This window comes from Hyphopichia burtonii (assembly GCF_001661395.1).
Source record: "Hyphopichia burtonii NRRL Y-1933 unplaced genomic scaffold HYPBUscaffold_4, whole genome shotgun sequence".
Lineage (NCBI taxonomy): Eukaryota > Fungi > Ascomycota > Pichiomycetes > Serinales > Debaryomycetaceae > Hyphopichia > Hyphopichia burtonii.
Window position 1 is genome coordinate 51,611 of NW_017963731.1, and position 17,852 is coordinate 69,462.

The 17,852-nt window shown below is 39.0% G+C and overlaps 10 protein-coding genes across 10 annotated transcripts; 4 read left to right on the top strand and 6 right to left on the bottom strand.

Moving 5' to 3' along the window:
• Positions 1 to 26: 26 nt before the first annotated feature.
• Positions 27 to 479, top strand: HYPBUDRAFT_109016 (uncharacterized protein; the record flags this gene model as incomplete). The annotated part of the gene is made up of 1 exon (XM_020218672.1): positions 27 to 479. One exon carries the CDS (start codon positions 27 to 29, stop codon positions 477 to 479), a length of 453 nt encoding a protein of 150 aa, XP_020075866.1.
• Positions 480 to 567: 88 nt separating this feature from the next.
• NUO2 (Nuo2p) lies at positions 568 to 1,137 on the bottom strand (the record flags this gene model as incomplete). Its single annotated transcript, XM_020218675.1, has 1 exon — positions 568 to 1,137. One exon carries the CDS (start codon positions 1,135 to 1,137, stop codon positions 568 to 570), a length of 570 nt encoding a protein of 189 aa, XP_020075867.1.
• A 260-nt stretch (positions 1,138 to 1,397) lies between these two features.
• HYPBUDRAFT_99407 (uncharacterized protein) lies at positions 1,398 to 2,306 on the bottom strand (the record flags this gene model as incomplete). Its single annotated transcript, XM_020224033.1, has 1 exon — positions 1,398 to 2,306. A coding segment is annotated over one exon (909 nt), but the record flags the coding sequence as incomplete, so codon positions are not given.
• A 1,079-nt stretch (positions 2,307 to 3,385) lies between these two features.
• Positions 3,386 to 4,141, bottom strand: HYPBUDRAFT_96474 (metalloendopeptidase; the record flags this gene model as incomplete). Its single annotated transcript, XM_020223975.1, has 1 exon — positions 3,386 to 4,141. A coding segment is annotated over one exon (756 nt), but the record flags the coding sequence as incomplete, so codon positions are not given.
• A 281-nt stretch (positions 4,142 to 4,422) lies between these two features.
• Positions 4,423 to 5,850, top strand: HYPBUDRAFT_6123 (Zn-dependent exopeptidase; the record flags this gene model as incomplete). The annotated part of the gene is made up of 1 exon (XM_020223548.1): positions 4,423 to 5,850. The coding sequence occupies one exon, from the start codon at positions 4,423 to 4,425 to the stop codon at positions 5,848 to 5,850; it is 1,428 nt and encodes a 475-aa protein (XP_020075870.1).
• A 9-nt stretch (positions 5,851 to 5,859) lies between these two features.
• Positions 5,860 to 7,482, bottom strand: THI6 (bifunctional hydroxyethylthiazole kinase/thiamine-phosphate diphosphorylase; the record flags this gene model as incomplete). The annotated part of the gene is made up of 1 exon (XM_020218754.1): positions 5,860 to 7,482. One exon carries the CDS (start codon positions 7,480 to 7,482, stop codon positions 5,860 to 5,862), a length of 1,623 nt encoding a protein of 540 aa, XP_020075871.1.
• Positions 7,483 to 7,712: 230 nt separating this feature from the next.
• HYPBUDRAFT_148604 (alcohol O-acetyltransferase) lies at positions 7,713 to 9,140 on the top strand (the record flags this gene model as incomplete). Its single annotated transcript, XM_020220135.1, has 1 exon — positions 7,713 to 9,140. The coding sequence occupies one exon, from the start codon at positions 7,713 to 7,715 to the stop codon at positions 9,138 to 9,140; it is 1,428 nt and encodes a 475-aa protein (XP_020075872.1).
• Positions 9,141 to 9,170: 30 nt separating this feature from the next.
• On the bottom strand, positions 9,171 to 9,780 carry HYPBUDRAFT_152868 (RNA-binding protein). Its single transcript, XM_020221233.1, has one exon. It carries the CDS (start codon positions 9,745 to 9,747, stop codon positions 9,187 to 9,189), a length of 561 nt encoding a protein of 186 aa, XP_020075873.1. The 5' UTR covers positions 9,748 to 9,780; the 3' UTR covers positions 9,171 to 9,186.
• Positions 9,781 to 9,864: 84 nt separating this feature from the next.
• TFC4 (transcription factor TFIIIC subunit) lies at positions 9,865 to 13,004 on the bottom strand. The gene has a single exon (XM_020221234.1). The coding sequence runs from the start codon at positions 12,952 to 12,954 to the stop codon at positions 9,913 to 9,915; it is 3,042 nt and encodes a 1,013-aa protein (XP_020075874.1). The 5' UTR covers positions 12,955 to 13,004; the 3' UTR covers positions 9,865 to 9,912.
• Positions 13,005 to 13,168: 164 nt separating this feature from the next.
• KRE5 (Kre5p) lies at positions 13,169 to 17,716 on the top strand (the record flags this gene model as incomplete). The annotated part of the gene is made up of 1 exon (XM_020223549.1): positions 13,169 to 17,716. The coding sequence occupies one exon, from the start codon at positions 13,169 to 13,171 to the stop codon at positions 17,714 to 17,716; it is 4,548 nt and encodes a 1,515-aa protein (XP_020075875.1).
• Positions 17,717 to 17,852: the final 136 nt, after the last annotated feature.

Below are 17,852 nucleotides of genomic sequence, written 5' to 3' on the forward strand. Positions count from 1 at the left end.
CTACTCTTCTTTTCCGTAATCTCGTTATGATAATAGACAATTCCACCTTCAATGCAAACATTGAAGGGTTCAATGATGATATTATAAGTAACTTACACTGCTCAGAACATATATTCAAAATCACCAACAATTATATCAAAAGTATCAACGATAAAAAGCTAAGTTTCGTAGAAGCAGAATTCGGGGATGATAAGATTCAATTCACAATCTCGTACGACGATTTTTATATGGTTCCAGTATTTCATTTTAGACTATTTGATAAGCAAGAACTAGCCAAACCTCCTCCTGGTAAACTTGCCACTACTAACCCGCATCCTTTACTTAACCTAGATCTATGGTGGTGGATTCATCCTTGTGAAACCTTGCACACCATGAATCAATTCAAACTTGAAACTCCTTTACAGTACTTGAAACTATGGTTTGCTACTTATGGAATATCGCTGCTATTACCTACAATAACTTTGAGAAAGTATTCATGAACTAGTTTGTGATTTACTTTTTTTTTGAAATAAATAGTGAATATATCTAATATAGAATACAAAATGCAGAAATTAACAGAATGTTTGATTATTTTCTAACATCGGTGAAAATACGACATGGGTAGTTGTCAGCAAACATCCCATGTTGTGGTTCTCTCAAGATGGTCCAATGGAATTTGTTTAACGATGGAGCAACAATTGGTTCTCCTTCGCTTCCCAATATTTCTCCCTTGACTATTTTGGGATCAATATCGGTTAATGTAGAGGATAAACTAACAACTTGATCGGGAGTATTGTATGCTTGTAATTCTTTAGTACCTTTATCTCCAACAGAGATTCTTGGATTGGCAGCAGAACCTAATTGCAATAATCCACTAACTTTGGTTTGATTAAATCCAACAACTCTAGGATAGTTTCTTCTGTAATCTCTCTTGTAGTATGGATTACCCTTGATATCCCCGGCTGGAATGGTTACTGGATCCTTATAGTTTTTGGCATCTTTGATACGATCTCCTGGCGGAGATTGACGGTATAAATAAGGAATTGGATTACCACTAGATCTATTTGGTACTAATGTGAATACTCTTCTGAATTTTTCCCAGATCCCAGTGGATCCGGTAGTATATTTCTTCCAAACAGGAACTGGACCTCCAGACATGACTCTTGTTTCTACTAAAGAAGAATTAATTAGTCTCTTTTCATTTCTCTCCGTTTGAATACTTTTTTTTTCTTTCAAGTTTTTCAGCCAATCAGCAAACTTTGAGTGTAATCCCGGAAAACATCCGCACACCAACAATATTTATTTACACCCATACATCACAATACATCACGGTATTAATATATTAATATATAAGATTAGTTTAGTATAGAATCAGTTTAATAAAGTATCTAGAAATAGAGTCAATGCTTGTAGACGGGGAATAACGCTCTGCCCAACTTACCGAAAAGAATCAACCCACAGAAGAAGAAACTACCGACCCAGAGCCAGATGCCCACCGACTTTTCCCAGCCGTTATCACTGGCCAGAATACGGTTGATGATATCGACGTTTTGAAAGTAAATGGTGATGCAGGCAATGAAGGCACTGGATAAACTGGATAAAAAGCCGCTTATGGTGCCGTCCAACAACAACCATAACCCGGGGTTGAGCAACGACCAAATGATTGATATTTGTAAAGTAGAGTTCCATTCAATTTTACGAATGGCATAAGAGATTCCTAAAAATGTAATCAAGGCTCTTAGTAAATCGTTAGTTAAAGTAGCGTTGTTGAGCGGATTAGGATTGGACGATAATAATCGTTTGGTTAACACGGTTGGTAAAATGTAATCCATTATAGGATAAACAGCACTCATAATCAACCCTTGGATGGCTAAGGAAACAATCCGGTCAGTCACTTCCAAAGTTTGCGGACTGTCAGCTGTCTTAACCAAATAATTCAAGGGACTCAAACGACGAACAAAATCATACAAAAACCACTGGGTGAAAATAATAGGTTCCATGGTCTGGTTATTCACACTGATATGGTTGGCATGTACGTGATCAGTAACCTCATTATACACGTAGGCCGACCCAGTAAGGACGATGATCTTGAAGATCAACGCCAACCCGGTGAAAACACTCAACTGTGCTGCTGCTTCTTCCTGCGGTTTCTCCTCCGGTTGTGGTTCCCCCTGCGGTGGTAAGTCATTCCCGTCTTCATCGTCTCTATTCAAATTCAATACCGAATTGTCGTTATATATTCCGTACAACGAAGGTTTGGTCAAGTTGATAACAGAGTCGGTCTTCTCCATGCCTCGAGGGGTAGAGGTCCCCGAACTCGACACTGACAGAAGCATGGTCTTGAAACTGGAACTAGAAAGAATCCGTCTTCTTAATGGGGCCTGCTCTTCGCTATTAGGCGTACTGGGAACTGAGCCGTTGCTTGGGGTCGAAGTACCAGAATTCAATAATGCCGCACGTGATTTGGAGTTGATCTGGGATACCATCGCTGTATTTATACTATTGGGTTGATGGTATGCTAGTTAATGCAAAAGTTTATCAGGGAACTTTGACGTGTCAAATAATAAAAAGGAATGGAACCAAGAGCCAAAAAAAAAAAAAAAAACAAACTTAAACTATTGGCAGATTGTATCAAGATTCACAGCAAACAATGTCTTTCCTTATACGTTGTTTCTAGAATCAAAGCAGATAAGTTTGGTGGCAAGGAGAAGTTGTTGATCAATTGATCTTTTTTTTCTGTCGGGCTTCCCGTTTGGAGGTTTGGGTCTTTTTTTTCCTCTGTTTCGATTGTTTGGCAGGGTGCAACCAAGTACGGCTACGGCTACAACGATTGATGTTGATGGGAGCTGTTTATTGGGCTAGTCTAGTGCAACTGGTACTTGAGCAATTCGTCGAAGTCCACCGAGCGCACGGTTTTTTTCAAGGCGGCCGGTGAAGCTTCGGGGGACGAGGGCTTATCTTTAGGAGTAAAATTATCCGGTTTGGCAGTTTTAGCAACCTTGTTCCGTTGTTTCTTTGACTTGGACTTGGGCTTGTGGGATTTGGGTTTTGTAGTTTTACCCTTTTTAATGATTTGGTCAAAGTCGAGTTCGGCCACTAGTTTCCGCCTTGGATATTGGTCGTTTTGATCGTTTATGAAGTTTCGTCCGGGAGACGACTGGAAAGTATACTGTACTTCGTCTTGCTGAGGTTTATCTTTTTTTGATTGCATCAAAGGGGACGTTGAAGCTTTGAAATCGTTGCCTTCGCTGAACGAAGGTAGAAGACCGGTATTATCTTTTTCACAAGCATCAATGACAATGACGTCTTCTTCTTCTTCTTGGGGAAGACCTTCTTCTTCTGACGTCAAGTCAATCACTTCCTTGTATTCGTTGAACTTTTTATTCTCCTTGTCTTCATTTATGTCGTCTATTTCAACAATATCTAATTCGCTATTGGATGGCTCTTGCGTGGACTCTCCACACCATTTGGAATCCTTCATTCTTCTTTCTGCAGCTTGTAGGACCAAGTCCCGTATTCCTTGTGCGGACTTGGGTGGTTTGACCACCCGGTTCCCGTTTTGAATCGTAGTTCCTCCTGCCAACGTACCTAGTTTTCGAACTTCGGCCTTGAATTTTCCTTGTCCTAGTTTTTCCAAACGACGGTCATTAATAGACTTGTAAAATCTTCCTCTGTTGCCTCCTAGTTTTTCTTCCACCATTACATAGTTCCCAATTAGACTGCCGGAACTATACTGTATCTCCTCAAACCGTTTTCTTAACCCATCTAAAAATTTATAGAATTTATCGTTATGAGGTCCGTATATATTATGCGTCAATTCATGGAGAAACGTCCCCACTATATCTCCAATAGGATAAAACAGCCTGGAGTTAGAAGCATATCGAAGCCGTATCAAGATCTTGGACCCTCGATTAACATTCAACCCCAATAAGTTAGGATTCTTAGGATACATTTCACAAAGAACCCCAACTCGAAAATTGTTCTCATGTATAATAGGTGCCACCATTTTGGCCACCTCGTGCAATAATGACTCGGCATACTCCTTATCTTCAAACTTCTTCAACAGTCCTATCTGACTTATTCGAGAAACTGGGGGTTTTCTTGCAGCTGGTTTATTTGAACCCCTTATCTTGGGCCGTTCAGATCTCGCTGGTCTTACCATCTCCTGGTGTCTTTCAAAACTATCAAAACGGAAAATAATACAATCGAATACCAATCTCAAGGCTAGCTTAAACCCTTAAGCTCTTCCAAATAGGTTTGGTCGGTGCCAATTTCACCCTGCTTATACTTTTCTGTTTATCTTACTTTATATGGGGAATAACCTGCAAAATGAGATGAGCGTGTTTTGCTGGTTGGGATACCTTTTTTACAGTTTGGATTTGCAACCTATACCAGCATTTTAGATTTTGCAACTTTACAAAAGCCAGCATAACAGAAGTACTAATGAGACTCGTATATTGGTGCTGGTGTTTGGCTCTGGCTAGCGTCACCTTGGGGTCTTTGGCAGAGGAGTTAGAAGCGAAAGTGAACGTTGTGGATCTTCGACTCAAGGCAGAGCACTTGTTCCACATTGCATCGCTCTCAAATAATACTAGAGCAATTGGAAGCATAGGCCATGAAGGGACGTTACATTATATCACCAGGCTCCTTCGAGAACATCAAGGGTTTTACGATATTTCCTCTCAGACGTTTAACGTGACCTTTAATTCTATTAGGGACTATCAGGTATCAGTGGATGGACAAGCAGTGAATGCTTCTGCGTTCTATTATAGTCCTGCTACCGGCAATGTAACTGCCAGGGCAGTGGCAGTCGAACTTGGATGCGAGGAAAATGATTATATTGACATAGACATTAAGGGCTGCTTAGCGGTGGCTCAAAGAGGGGGATGCACTTTTGAAAGAAAGGCCCAGTTGGCGAAAAGCTTTGATGCTGCCGGTTTGGTAATATACAATTCGGTCCCCGGGGAAGGGTTAAAAGGAACCCTTACCAGAGGTAATGACGAAGTTGGGGGTTTGGTTCCTACATTTGGCATGTCGCTTGAAGATGGTTTAAAATTAGTCAACTCCGTATCAGAAGTATCGTTTTTTATGGATTCTGCATTTGAAAAAATTGAAACAAGAAATATCATTGCCGAAACTAAAACAGGAGATCATGACAATATAGTTTTACTAGGTTCCCATCTGGACTCAGTAGAAGCGGGTCCTGGAATCAATGATAACGGGTCTGGGTCAATCACGCTATTACACTTGGCTCAAACATTAGCAGAAAATAATATCCAAACAGAAAACTCAATTCGTCTTATCTGGTTTTCTGCAGAAGAAGTTGGGCTAATTGGATCTTCGTTCTATGCTGATAGTCTAACTGAAAAGGAGAATTTGAAAATCAGACTAATGCTAGACTACGATATGCTTGCTCTGCCCAACTATGCTTTTGAAATCTACGAAGGTGACGATTTGGTTGATCCAGTTGGTTCTCAACAAATTAAAAATAAATATTCAGAATGGTACGCTCTGCATGGGTTGAATTATACTTTTATTCCCATGGATGGTAGACTGGACTACGTTGGCTTTGCTCAACAGTCGATCCCAGTCGGTGGTATAGCAACCGGGGCAGAAAAATTAAAACTGTTAGAAGAAATGGAGATGTTTGGCGGAGTTGCTAATGAAAGTTTTGATCAATGCTATCATCAGACCTGTGACAATCTACAAAACTTGAATTACAATGCTTGGGAAACTAACTCAAAATTGATTTTTAATACCTTAGGTTCCTACGCAGAGTCCTTGAATGGGTTCCCAGCCCGTCATTTAGTTGCAACTAAAAGCCTGGCTGATCTCAGGTACATGTATCGGGGTGACGAATTATTCATTTAAGTAGATTTATTATGTATGAGTCAATTCGTATAATTTATCCAAAAATTTCACCATAAAAGCTCCTGGAGTACTGGTTTCTTTCCCAGCCAACTCACCGGCTTTATTATATAGTTCAACTGCACCCACAACAGCTTCTCCTATATTGAAACTTTCATTGGTATCCTTTGATTGGCCATCTGCATGCGACGCTATGAATGCAGCAATGGTACTACCTAATGAGCAGCCAGATCCTGTGATTGATCCCATTAATGGGTGACCACCTTGAATTTTAGTAACCGGTAACTCACTTGCCCTTATCGGAGCCTTAACATCCCATATATATGTAGATTTGGATTCAGCGTAAGTACCGTCTATAACAAAGTTTGTTTTACCAGTAATCACCACCACTGTTCTGAAGTCTTGGGCAACTTCTTGACCTATTCTGATTACAACGTCGTCTTCTAAATCAGCGATTGAATCAACTCCACGCATCAAGCTTTGACCCGCTGAGTCAGAATCAACTTGATAACTACTAGTTAATTTCCAAATAGCCAGTATTTCTCCCACATTTCCTTTGATTACACTAGGCTGGCCGGCATTCAATAACTTCCGGCATGCTTCAAGACGGGCATTGGTTGCACCTCCAGCAACAGGATCAAATACAATGTATTTACCATATTTGTTGTAAATTTGTAAAGCATGAACGAAGGTCAGCATTAAATCATCACTGGGAGTTCCTAAATTTACCACGAGAGATAGATTTGGGATATTTGTGGCAAACTCCTCATACTCTTGTGCCAACTCAGACATAATTGGAGATGCACCAATGGCCAAGGTCACGTTGGCACTGAAGTTCTTCACAACATTGTTGGTTATATGGTGAACCAAAGGTTTGGCGTTCTGCACGGCTGCAACTTTATCTTCAAGTTTAGCAGGACCACCATTGGAAAACTTTCTTATCCATGGGACCGTCAGGTTTATTACTTCTGCCAATTCAATGGTGGAACCAGCGGCATCCTCACTGGCCATAATACACGAGACAATAGCCACCCCATCTAAGCTTTGTTGAGGAATAGCACACTGATATAACACTTTAGCTGCATTTGTCTGGTTAATACCACCGATTGCCACACTTCTGATAGACTTGTTACTCTTACTGGTATTATGTTTTCTCAATACCTGCAACATTTTTCTAACCCCAATTGGCCCAGTTCCCTGGGGAGTTTTGGTATCTTTTTTGGTATTAGTGAAATAAACCGTACCCAATCCCACATAATCAGCAATGCCTTCGTCACATACTTGCTGTGTTTCTTCAACATTCGAGCAAGTAACACCAATTATCTTATCAGGACCGATCAACTCTCTCACTGTAGCAGCAGGCATGTCATCTTGCCCGACATGAATACCTTCAGCATCAACTGCCAATGCAACGTCAACTCGATCATTGATAATAAGCGGAATGCCCTTCTTCTTCGTAAGTTCATGGACTTTGGAAGCCCTGGCAATGAATTCCCGAGTTCCCAAAGTCTTTTCACGTAATTGGACTATGGTTGCACCATTTTCAATTGATTCTTCAACTTGTCTCAAAAAAGTCGATGATTCAGGAATCATCGTAGAGTCCGTCACCAAATACACCGAATAGTCAACTACCATTTTCACGCTTTGCCTAACCACTGTCAGTTGTTTCAATTGAGGTTTTTCCTCTTCCCATTAAGAAATACTCATCTGTTGATCTAATCTTCATCAGTTGAGGTTAATACCGCAAACTTGAGTATTTTAGTTGCATTTTGGGGTATGCGCTTAAACAGTCTTTCGATCGAATCTCGGTGATTTCCCCAGATTAAGATATCGCTTGATCCCACAAGAAGATGATAAGCTCTACAATGTCGGTCAGGGAGTCTCATAGGAGAGACGTTGGGTTCTTCGAGCGATACTTCATAGGAAGAAATGTGCATTCTATCTATACGAATGTTGGGGTCGTAACTCGACTCAATCATCTAGTGAGTGCTGAAGTATTATCTAATGCTGTTAGATCGATGATTTTGCAGAACCCATGGTTGGTGGTTAACTACTTCTCTCGACTGAAAACCAGCTACCAGGTCAGGCCGGAGGATTATGAAGCCAGGTTTATTAATGAGATCAAGTTTTTGAACGTGGTGAGCTTTGAAACAGTTCCGTCCTTCAACGAGGACTTGTTGGAGAAAATGGACAAGCAAAGATTACCCTTGGATAGTACTACTCTACCACTTTGGCGAATAGTTGTTTATACTGTGAGAGACTCTGGAGAACAGTATGTTTGTGGATGCTTTGACCATACTATATTCGATGGTCTTGCTTCCGTTGAATTTCTTCGGGATTTGGTGAAAGAGTTGTCTTACGTCAAGGAAGCCGACTCGATGGTGGGAACTTTGTTTGAGTACTCTCAAGATGCCGTGAGGCTACCTGAAAGAGTGCCATTGTGTACAGAGTTGAAGACTGACTTATTTAGTCCGTCGTTTTCTGGAAAGATCTTACAAAGATTGTATGATGTACTTGTCTCCTTCATTCCATCATTTTTCAAAAGAACCAGCTTGATCAGTACTGGAATACCAATCACCAAAGATACCAGTAGCAAATTCAAGATCGTTAGATTTGAACAGGATGAGGTTAGGAGAATCACCGAGTTCTGCCGGCTGCAAAACTTCACATTGACCCCCTTCTTCCACTGCGTGGGTATTAACTGTTTGGAGAGTCACTTTTATAACCGATTCAGGAATCCAGACTACCATACTTTGTCGTTGATCGCTATAAATGGACGGAGATATTTTCCTGAGTTTGCTGCAAATTTCAATTATAGTCCTACTGTCCTGGCACAGGCTTTTCGTTTACCGCCAACCGTTGATTACTCCGAATCGAATATTATAACACTCATCCGTCATACCTATATGAAGATGGCTGAAAATCTCATTTCGAGAGAAACTTTTAAAAGCTCCTGGTGCTTGAGTTATCAGAACTTACTCAAATTGTACTACTCATTAATTGGCTCGGATGTGGGAAAGGCAAGTCTTATAACTTCAAACTTAGGTAAGGTGGAAAACAAGTCCGAGGATTGGACCATCGAAGAGATCTGGTTTGTTCTGAACACTTCAGTCACTTACAACTTTCTTTTCAATATGATCACTTCTCCCGCGGGGGTCTTGAACTTAGTGATACCTTATTCTGTAGAGCTTTCGTCCTTTGAGATTGAAGTTGACGGCAAACTTATGAAAGCAGTTGATCATTTCGCAATAATGTTTAAGAGAAAAGTACTATCATTTGTATCTAGTCATTAAAAAAGTTTCATTAAATCCTATATATATCTATATCAATTCACATCGTTTAATCTTCATCTTCATCTTCAGAATTGTCCTTCACATTAGCAAAATCATCACCGGTGTTTTGGAATGCATTGAGTATATTATTAAACTCATTTTTGTCATCTTGTAAATGCCCTAATTTAATCATGAGTTCTTTGTTTCGAGCAATCAGAAACTCTTCACACTTCTTTATTGTACCGCTTATATGAACACATCTGATAATAATATCTTCTTTCCCAATACAATTGATTAAAGCCAACGAGGCAACCACCATAGGACATGATTGTCTACCACATCGTATAATCCCGGTAGAGGTCTTGTTACTGAAATATTTCATCATAAGTCCCTGTCCAACAGCCCCAGCTCCAAACTCGCCGTAATGGTCTTGTATAGCCTTCCTTGTTGCTCGGATAATCGACTTCCCATCAATCGATTGTGGTGATGACCGATGCATTCGTAATAAGGCATCTTCTGGGGATTTATGGAAACTCTCAAAAACTTCTCGCTCAGAAGAGTTTCGAGGCTCTGCTTTGGGTGGATAAAGGATATCGAAGAGAATGTATCTCTGCTTGAGTCTGACCATACCTTACTAAAAATCTGGTTAAGTCTTGTGAAGAGCTTCGAGTAGCTTTTGCTTTGAGTTTTTCACTTCTCGCAAAAAAAAAAAAAACAAAAAAACTTCATTTTACAGCCAATTCGTGAAAAATTGTAATAATTATACAGTTAACTAATATACAAATGAAGATACTCAAATGGTTAGATACTTGACGGTGATTTCTCTTGCCAAAGCAGTGTTACCACTAATGGTGTAGATTAAAGACAAATTGTGGGCTGCTTCCATCAGTAAATCGTATTTAGAATCTTCAAGTTTATCATGGAAAGAAAGAACTTTATCGTAAAACTTGACCGCAAGAGATGGTAAGCCAATCATTTGGAAAAGACGTCCAAAGTTGAATTCAACTTCTTGACGCTCGTAATTTGTGGCATTGGCGAGACGGTGGGATCTGTATTCCAAGAGGTAACTAATACCTTGGAGTAATTGGAGATGACGGTTTGTACTTAATCTTTGCATGGAACGGTGAACATGAGAAATACCCAATATCAAGCATACAGTAGGATCCTGGTGATAGTTTTGGTAGGCACGATTAGCATAAATTACTTCGGAAACATGACTTCTGCTCCCACCGAAAAGCGTAGCGTATGTATAAAGCACTTCCAAGTTATCTTTTTTCAAATTAACATTCTTGACATCTGCTGTGATGGTGGCCATACCGGTAATTTTGGTATTTTTCAAAATAGAATCAAATGCCTTCACTTGTCTTAAGAAAAACTTTTGGTGAAGATAACTAGTATAAGAAGCCCATCTTTTTGATCCTGAACTAAAACAACACATGAAAAATTTATACATAAAGGGAGAAAATTGATTGACAGATAAGAAATGTCTAACATGAACTGCTATTCCAGTAGCGTCATCCTGGTTAATTGAAAACATTAATCGAATTAATTTCATGATATTACTTTTCTTTTTATCCTGAACGAAGACACTTACCCCTTGGGCAATCTCTATGGTTTGAATGGCGATTTCAATATTTTCCTCGTATTGATGTAATAAGATTGCGTATTGTACAAATATGAAAAACCATTCATCATAACTTAACCCTCGATATTCAGTCACAGAAGTAAGTTCATGTCTGATGTTATCAGGAGCCGTCATCCCTTCATATAAGTTATAAACACGGGCAAGTTTATCATTGATCCCCATTTGTTTTTTTCTTTTATATAAAATGATCCCTTTGAATAACCGATTTTTATCTCTAGGAAAGAAGCTACGTACACTCATAAACATTTCAACTAACTGTGCGGCAAGTTTGATCCATGCCATTACCGCAACTCGGTCATGGGTATCAATAGCAGGTTGTAATCGTTGCATACGATGGAATTTTTCAAGTACTCTTCTTTTTGCATTATTTTCAATATCGATTCTCTCATCCTCGGTGAGTTTGGCACTTCTGGCGGATCGTATTAATTGAGTATTGTTGATAAGAGGTAGTGGTTCCTCGTCATCTCCCAGGGTGTCTTTTATACCTTCCTTTTCAGTATCTTTGGCCATTGCCGATACACGTTCCAAAAGTACCCCGGCTTCTTCCACATCACCCAAATGGTACAGCGCTTCAATGAGGGCAAGTTTAATATCTAAACTTTCTGGTAAAACCTCAGCTAAAGAAGTGTATATCTCTTTTGCTTGTTGATATTCACCCATTTCTAAATTACATTTCCCCATAAGCTCGAGCAATTCGGTTGATCTTTGTTCTTCATCATCATAGGCTTTATTTAAAAACTCTATTGCATCTTCGTTATAACCTTGTGCTTCTAAAGCTTTACCGGCTTCAAATAGTAAATCAGCAATTTCTTCTTCATCTCTCAAATAGTCGAAATGAAACATTGCTTCTTCTTTTTGATCCAATCCAAGTCTTAAAACACCCAATTTAAATCTTATATCAATGGGTAAATCAAATTCTTTATCTTGAGCTGCTTCTTGGTCTGTAGCTGATCTTTGCTTAATGACCGTAAATCTTCTTCTATCAAATTCGATATCGTTATCTTGCTCATCCCACCATTTTTCATCACTTCTATCTTGTAACCATCTTGCAACTAATTTGAGAATTTTTATACCTACTACATAGGCATGTTGGCTCAAATAAAGTTCACATAAAATATTAAGTTCTGCCCAATCAAAAGAGGGAACCTGAGATTCAGTTGACTCCGAAGGGCGCATGTTTTGATCCAATATGCTCATATATAAGTTTATGGCATCATTAACTCTTTTTTGTTCCAAGTAAACACTAGCCAAATTTTTAATGATATTTGAATCAGTGGGGAAAAGTGAATGTATCTTTTGGAATCCTTCTAAAGCACGACCATATTGTTTCTTTTCCTTATATAATATAGCTCTTTCTAGGATGAATTCAGGCCGTTTATTAGAGTCTGCCGAAATAGCACGCGTATAACAATATATGGCCTGATCAATATACCCCAATTCACTACTCAATTCTGCCACATTAGACCAAAATTGACTATCCCACGGGTGAATATTAGCCGCTAGTAACCAATAGTTACAACACTCATGTAGTCTTCCTTGTGATTTATAGATTTCACCCAATGTTTTATACGCATTAAAATTCTTAGGATCCTTCTTGATAACTTCAAGATACGAATTCAACGCCAGCTGAAAGTCTTGTCGGACAAACGCTTCATTTGCTTGGGACAAATGCATTCTGACTTCGGGATCCAACTCTCTATTGGTGGTTCTCATCATTTTCCTTTTCCAATACGACTTGGTTTTGACGTTCTTCTTCTTTTTCGATCGGAAATTACCTGCCAACCGAAGCGCTTCTTTGAAGTCGTAATTTTCATCCAAATCATCCTCCGCTTCCTCATTATCTTGATACTCATCAGAAGATGACGTGAATAGCACTTGTCCATCCAGGTCATCAAAACTATCATCGGAAAGTTGAAAGTCTATACCGTCCAATAAATCATCTTGATACGTAGATGTTGCGGGATTTCTCGCCCTGGTAGGTCGTTTAGCCTTATTCGTCCCTTCCTCTTCTTCGTCTTCATCGTCTTCATCTTCAATCAGCGCCAATTCATCTTCACTGCCAGATGAAAGTCCCAAACTAATTTCATCAGAGGAATTGGCCCCCACCTCACTTTCGTCTTCTTCTCTCCCCTTATCTCTGGAATTGACACCAGGGATCTCTCCAAGGTGCACTTGATTCGTCACGGGCATATTTTGGGAGCAGCTCCTCTAACAGAAGTTAATTGAAGAAAAGAATTGATATCTTCCCAAACCCTGGGTTTACCTTTTTGTTTATCTTTTTTTTAAAACATTTTCCACGTCCGTACACCAAGTAAGCAGAGCATCAACTAAAAGCAGACGTGTTTTCCAGAAGTTGGCAGCAAAAGGTAAGAACTCTTCATTCCCTAGCAAGATCGTACCCAAGATGTATACGTTTCTTTGGAGAGTGGTGGTGTTCAGTCTAGCTGTTGTTGTCAGCGCTAGTAAAGAGAATACTGAAGACAACAACAATTTTGGAATTGACTTACAAGCGTCTTGGGCCCAAATTCCTTTCAAGTTGAACTTGCTCGAGAGTGTTGCATCCCGTAATGAATCGCTTTACCTCCAGGTTTTGCCAAGGATCATTGGGTTTGTAGACTCCAACGATTCTGATGATGACCGCGAGCCTGACGTTGACGGTGGAAATGAAATCAGCGATGCCGCTATATACGATGAAGTTCTTAGAAGCTTGAATCTAGATAGCATTCAAGAATCATTTGTCAATTTTAATCTAGTCAATAAGATCTATAGTCCAAGGGTTCAAGCACAGTTCAAATACTATAATGATGTTGTGATGCCTAAGTACCAAGGCAAGTTGACTGAAAGTTGTTCCGTTGACTCGTTTGGTAATGAAGTCGACGGGGTCAAGGATGGCAAGTTTCCATCGTGGGTGCAATACAATGATAAGATATATTGCTCTCCTGATGAGCTTTATGCCTTACAAACTGACTCTAAGTCTCTGAACGAAGAAATCTTGCCGTTCGATAGAGTGATTGGCGCAAATGGGGAAGCTCCGCTTTTAGTGCTTTACGGTGATATCAACTCCGACTCTTTTATAAGCATGTTTGAAAATATGTATTTGAGTGCTAAAGAAGGCAAGTTGAGATTTGTGTGGAGATACATTCCAACCCAAGATCTTGGTCCAGAGTATCTCGGTGGGTACGGTGTTGATTTGACTTTGAAAAGAACTGATTACTTAGCCGTTGACGACCGTAATATCAAGGAAATAGAAGCAAAATCAAGTAAAAAAACTTCAAACTCAAAAAAATTGAAACTTGAAAATGATCTAAATGCAATTGCACAGAGTAATGCAGATTTACATCCAATCACTAAAGACCAATTGAAAGACCTCGGCTCAAAGTTGGTCACATTTATACAATCCAATTCCTATAAAGCTATAAAAAAATATGATTTGCTCAAAACTGTTCTTAATGATTTCCCAAAGTATGCTTACTATATCTCTAAATTGAAAAATCAGAAACAGTTCCCTTTTGTAAACGATGTGATTGAGCAAAATAGAAAAATTGGTGCTTCAGAAGATTCTAATGGTATCTACATAAATGGTTTGTCGATTCCAAAAGAACAGTTTGATTTAACCACTTTAGTTCATCAGATTGAATCAGAATTGAAAGTTTCCAACGAATTAGTAGAATATGGCTTTACCATTCCTCAAGCAAAAAAATTAATAACTAAATTTGCCCTCTTAAGTGCAGTTAAAGAATCCCAATTTAAAACTGGTAACTCCCTTATGGGTGATAATGAAAACAGATTCAAGTTGTACGAACACGAATTCGTCCCCAATGCAAAAGATAAGAAAGGTGGTGTCCTTTTCTTCAATAATATCGAAACCGAAAGTAGTTACCTGCTTTATTCTGCTAATAGGCAAGAAATGTATATTGGGCCTGGTGCTTATCAAATGCCCCATGGCCAAATTCCGGCATTAAAGGAAAATGTTCACGATCTTATTTTTGTTATCAACTTCAGCCACAAGGAACAATTGAAAGTTTTCTTTGCTATGGCAAAATTCTTCTTGGATCGTGGTATTCCTAAACAAATTGGTATCTTACCATTGATTGGTTCTGATCCTAGAGATGAGAAACTCGCTCAATTGTTCTACTTCCTTGCTGAAAAAGGTTCTGCTAAAGAATCATTGGCTCTTTTGTATAAATATTTCGAAACCACCAATGTTGATGAAGAAAATGCTCTTTTCGAAACTATCAATATTCCTGAAGATCACATTCATAGTTATGCCGAATTCCGTGATACTTTACATAAATTTTCTATTGATTCTCCATCAGTTATTTTCAATGGTGTCATAAATGACTTGCAAGGAAGCACTTGGCAAAAGGATATGAAGAACCAAGTTGCTCAAGATGTCAGACTTTTACAACATCATATAAGACAAGAAACTGATCAGGGTAAAAAATTAAAAGATATCTTGTATGAAAATGCAAAATCTGAAAGAAACCTTCGTGTTATTCCAAAAGACCCGGCTAATATTTTATATAAAAGGATTTCAAACGAAATGTATGAAAAATCAGTTGGATTTAAAAAAGATCTTGAAAATAAAGAACTTTCAGGAACGTTTTGGTTAATTGGTGATTTCAACGAGAAAAAGTTGATCGATCAGTTCATAATTATCTTGAAGGTTATTGCTAAAAGCTCATCTCCAAACTCCATGCAAATAAGGGTTATAAACACATCCCAAAACAATGACTTACTTGATCAATTACAAGAAAAATTCAGCAACAAACCCTTGAATAAAAGCAACACTAAAAATCTTATTGATTATATTAAAGATTATAAGAGTGGCTCGCTGGAGTCATTGAGGTCAGAATCTGTAAGCAAGTTATTAGAAGAAAACGAATTCCAACTGCATCAACCTTCACTTATCTTCAATTCCAGGTATTTTAGGTTGACTGAGATTTTCAAAGCAAAGGAACTCCAAACCTTGATCGAGTACGAGTTTAAGCAAAGGTTGAGTATCATAAAAGACTTGGTAGAAGCATATCCAGAAGATTTTTCTTATAGAACATTATTTGACTTTAATAGAAATTCCGGGTCAGACAATATTGACTGGTTTGATCTTGTTCTGTCTTCTATCACCAAGAGTTTTTATGTTGATGATTTCTTGATTCTCCTGGATGATGTTGCCAGATTTGATTTTTCCTCGCTAAATATGAATAACACAATCGATGTGGTTGATTATGATAACAAGAAACCAATAGATATTTTGCTTATTATCGATCCTACCGAAGAATATTCACAAAAATTGGTTAACGTGATTGGATCCATTCTTGATTTCCCATTTGTTAACATTAAAATTTTATTGCAACCAAATGAGAAGAGCGATGAAGATGTATCAATCAAACGATTCTATCGAGGGGTTTTCCCAGCTTCAAGACCACAATTTGATAGTGAAGGGAACTTTGATGTTAAGTATCAAGCCAACTTTACCAACTTACCAGAAGATCAATTATTCACTACGGATATTGATGGGCCTCATAAATGGATCATAACAAGCCATGATACTGCACCTGAGAATGTCGACTTGGATAACATTAAGTTATCCAATTACGAATACACCCAAATTTCAGGAAGTTACGAGTTGAAAAATATCTTAGTTGAAGGTTACGCTAATGATGTGAGAATTGCATTTCCAACAACCGGGTTAGAATTAGAATTGATATCTACTAATGATAAAATTGATACTAATGTTATGGCAACATATGGCTATTTCCAATTACCAGCGGATGCCGGAATATGGACTTTGTCAATAAAGTCAGATAGTATCAGCAGTAAACATTGCTCTTTGTTATCAGCATCTTCTAATAGATACGTTGCAAATGATACCCCATTGAAGAGCGTGCAAGTGCCTGTTTTTGACTTGAATGGTAAAACGCTATCAGTCAGAGTGACCAAGAACCCGGGGTACGAAAATAAAAACTTGCTTATTGAGCTTGCTAACGGAGGACTCGAACATAAAGACGAGACTAAAGGTTCATCATGGTTCGGATCATTAATCAATTCTGGCAAGAAAGAGGTTAAGCCAAAACAGGCTGATATTAATGTTTTCAGTATAGCCAGTGGACATTTATACGAAAGATTAATGGGGATTATGATTGCATCCGTTCGAGCCCATACCAACAAGCTGGTTAAGTTTTGGATTATTGACAACTACATTAGCCCACAGTTCAAAAAATTGCTTCCTAAATTAGCGCAGAAGTACGATGTTGAATACCAATTAATTACTTATAAATGGCCAGTTTGGTTGACAAAACAACGTGAAAAACAAAGAACCATCTGGGGCTACAAGATTTTATTTTTGGACGTTATTTTCCCGCAAGACCTTGACAAGGTCATTTTCGTTGATGCTGATCTGATTGTGAGAAGCGATTTATCAGAATTAGTTGACTTTGATCTCGAAGGTGCTCCATACGGATTTACCCCCATGTGCGATTCAAGAGAAGAAATGGAAGGATTCCGTTTCTGGAAACTGGGCTACTGGACCCAAGTCTTACAAGGAGGATTGAACTACCACATCAGTGCCTTGTACGTGGTTGACTTGAACAACTTCAGAGCATTAACTGCTGGTGATCGACTCAGAAACCACTACGATAGACTAGCCTCCGATCCAAACTCCTTATCCAACTTGGACCAAGATTTACCCAACAACATGCAAAAATGGATCAAGATCAAAAGCTTGCCGCAAGAATGGCTATGGTGTGAGACCTGGTGCTCCGACCAAACATTCTCCTCCGCAAAAGTAGTGGACCTATGTAATAACCCGTTGACAAAAGAGAATAAACTCGATCGTGCTAAAAGACAGATTCCTGAATGGACCAGCTACGATGACCAAATCCACGCCTTACAACACCCCGTCAGCGACTCCAGCGACCGCCCCGTCAGCGAACATGCCCACGATGAGTTGTAACCCGTATATACCCTATATAAACCACCATCCAATGTATATATTTCTGTTTAAGCTGCAAAATCGCCAGTGGCTGCATTTTTCACATGGCACCAGAAACCGCCGCTTTCGCAACAAAACGTGAACAAAACTCCGATTC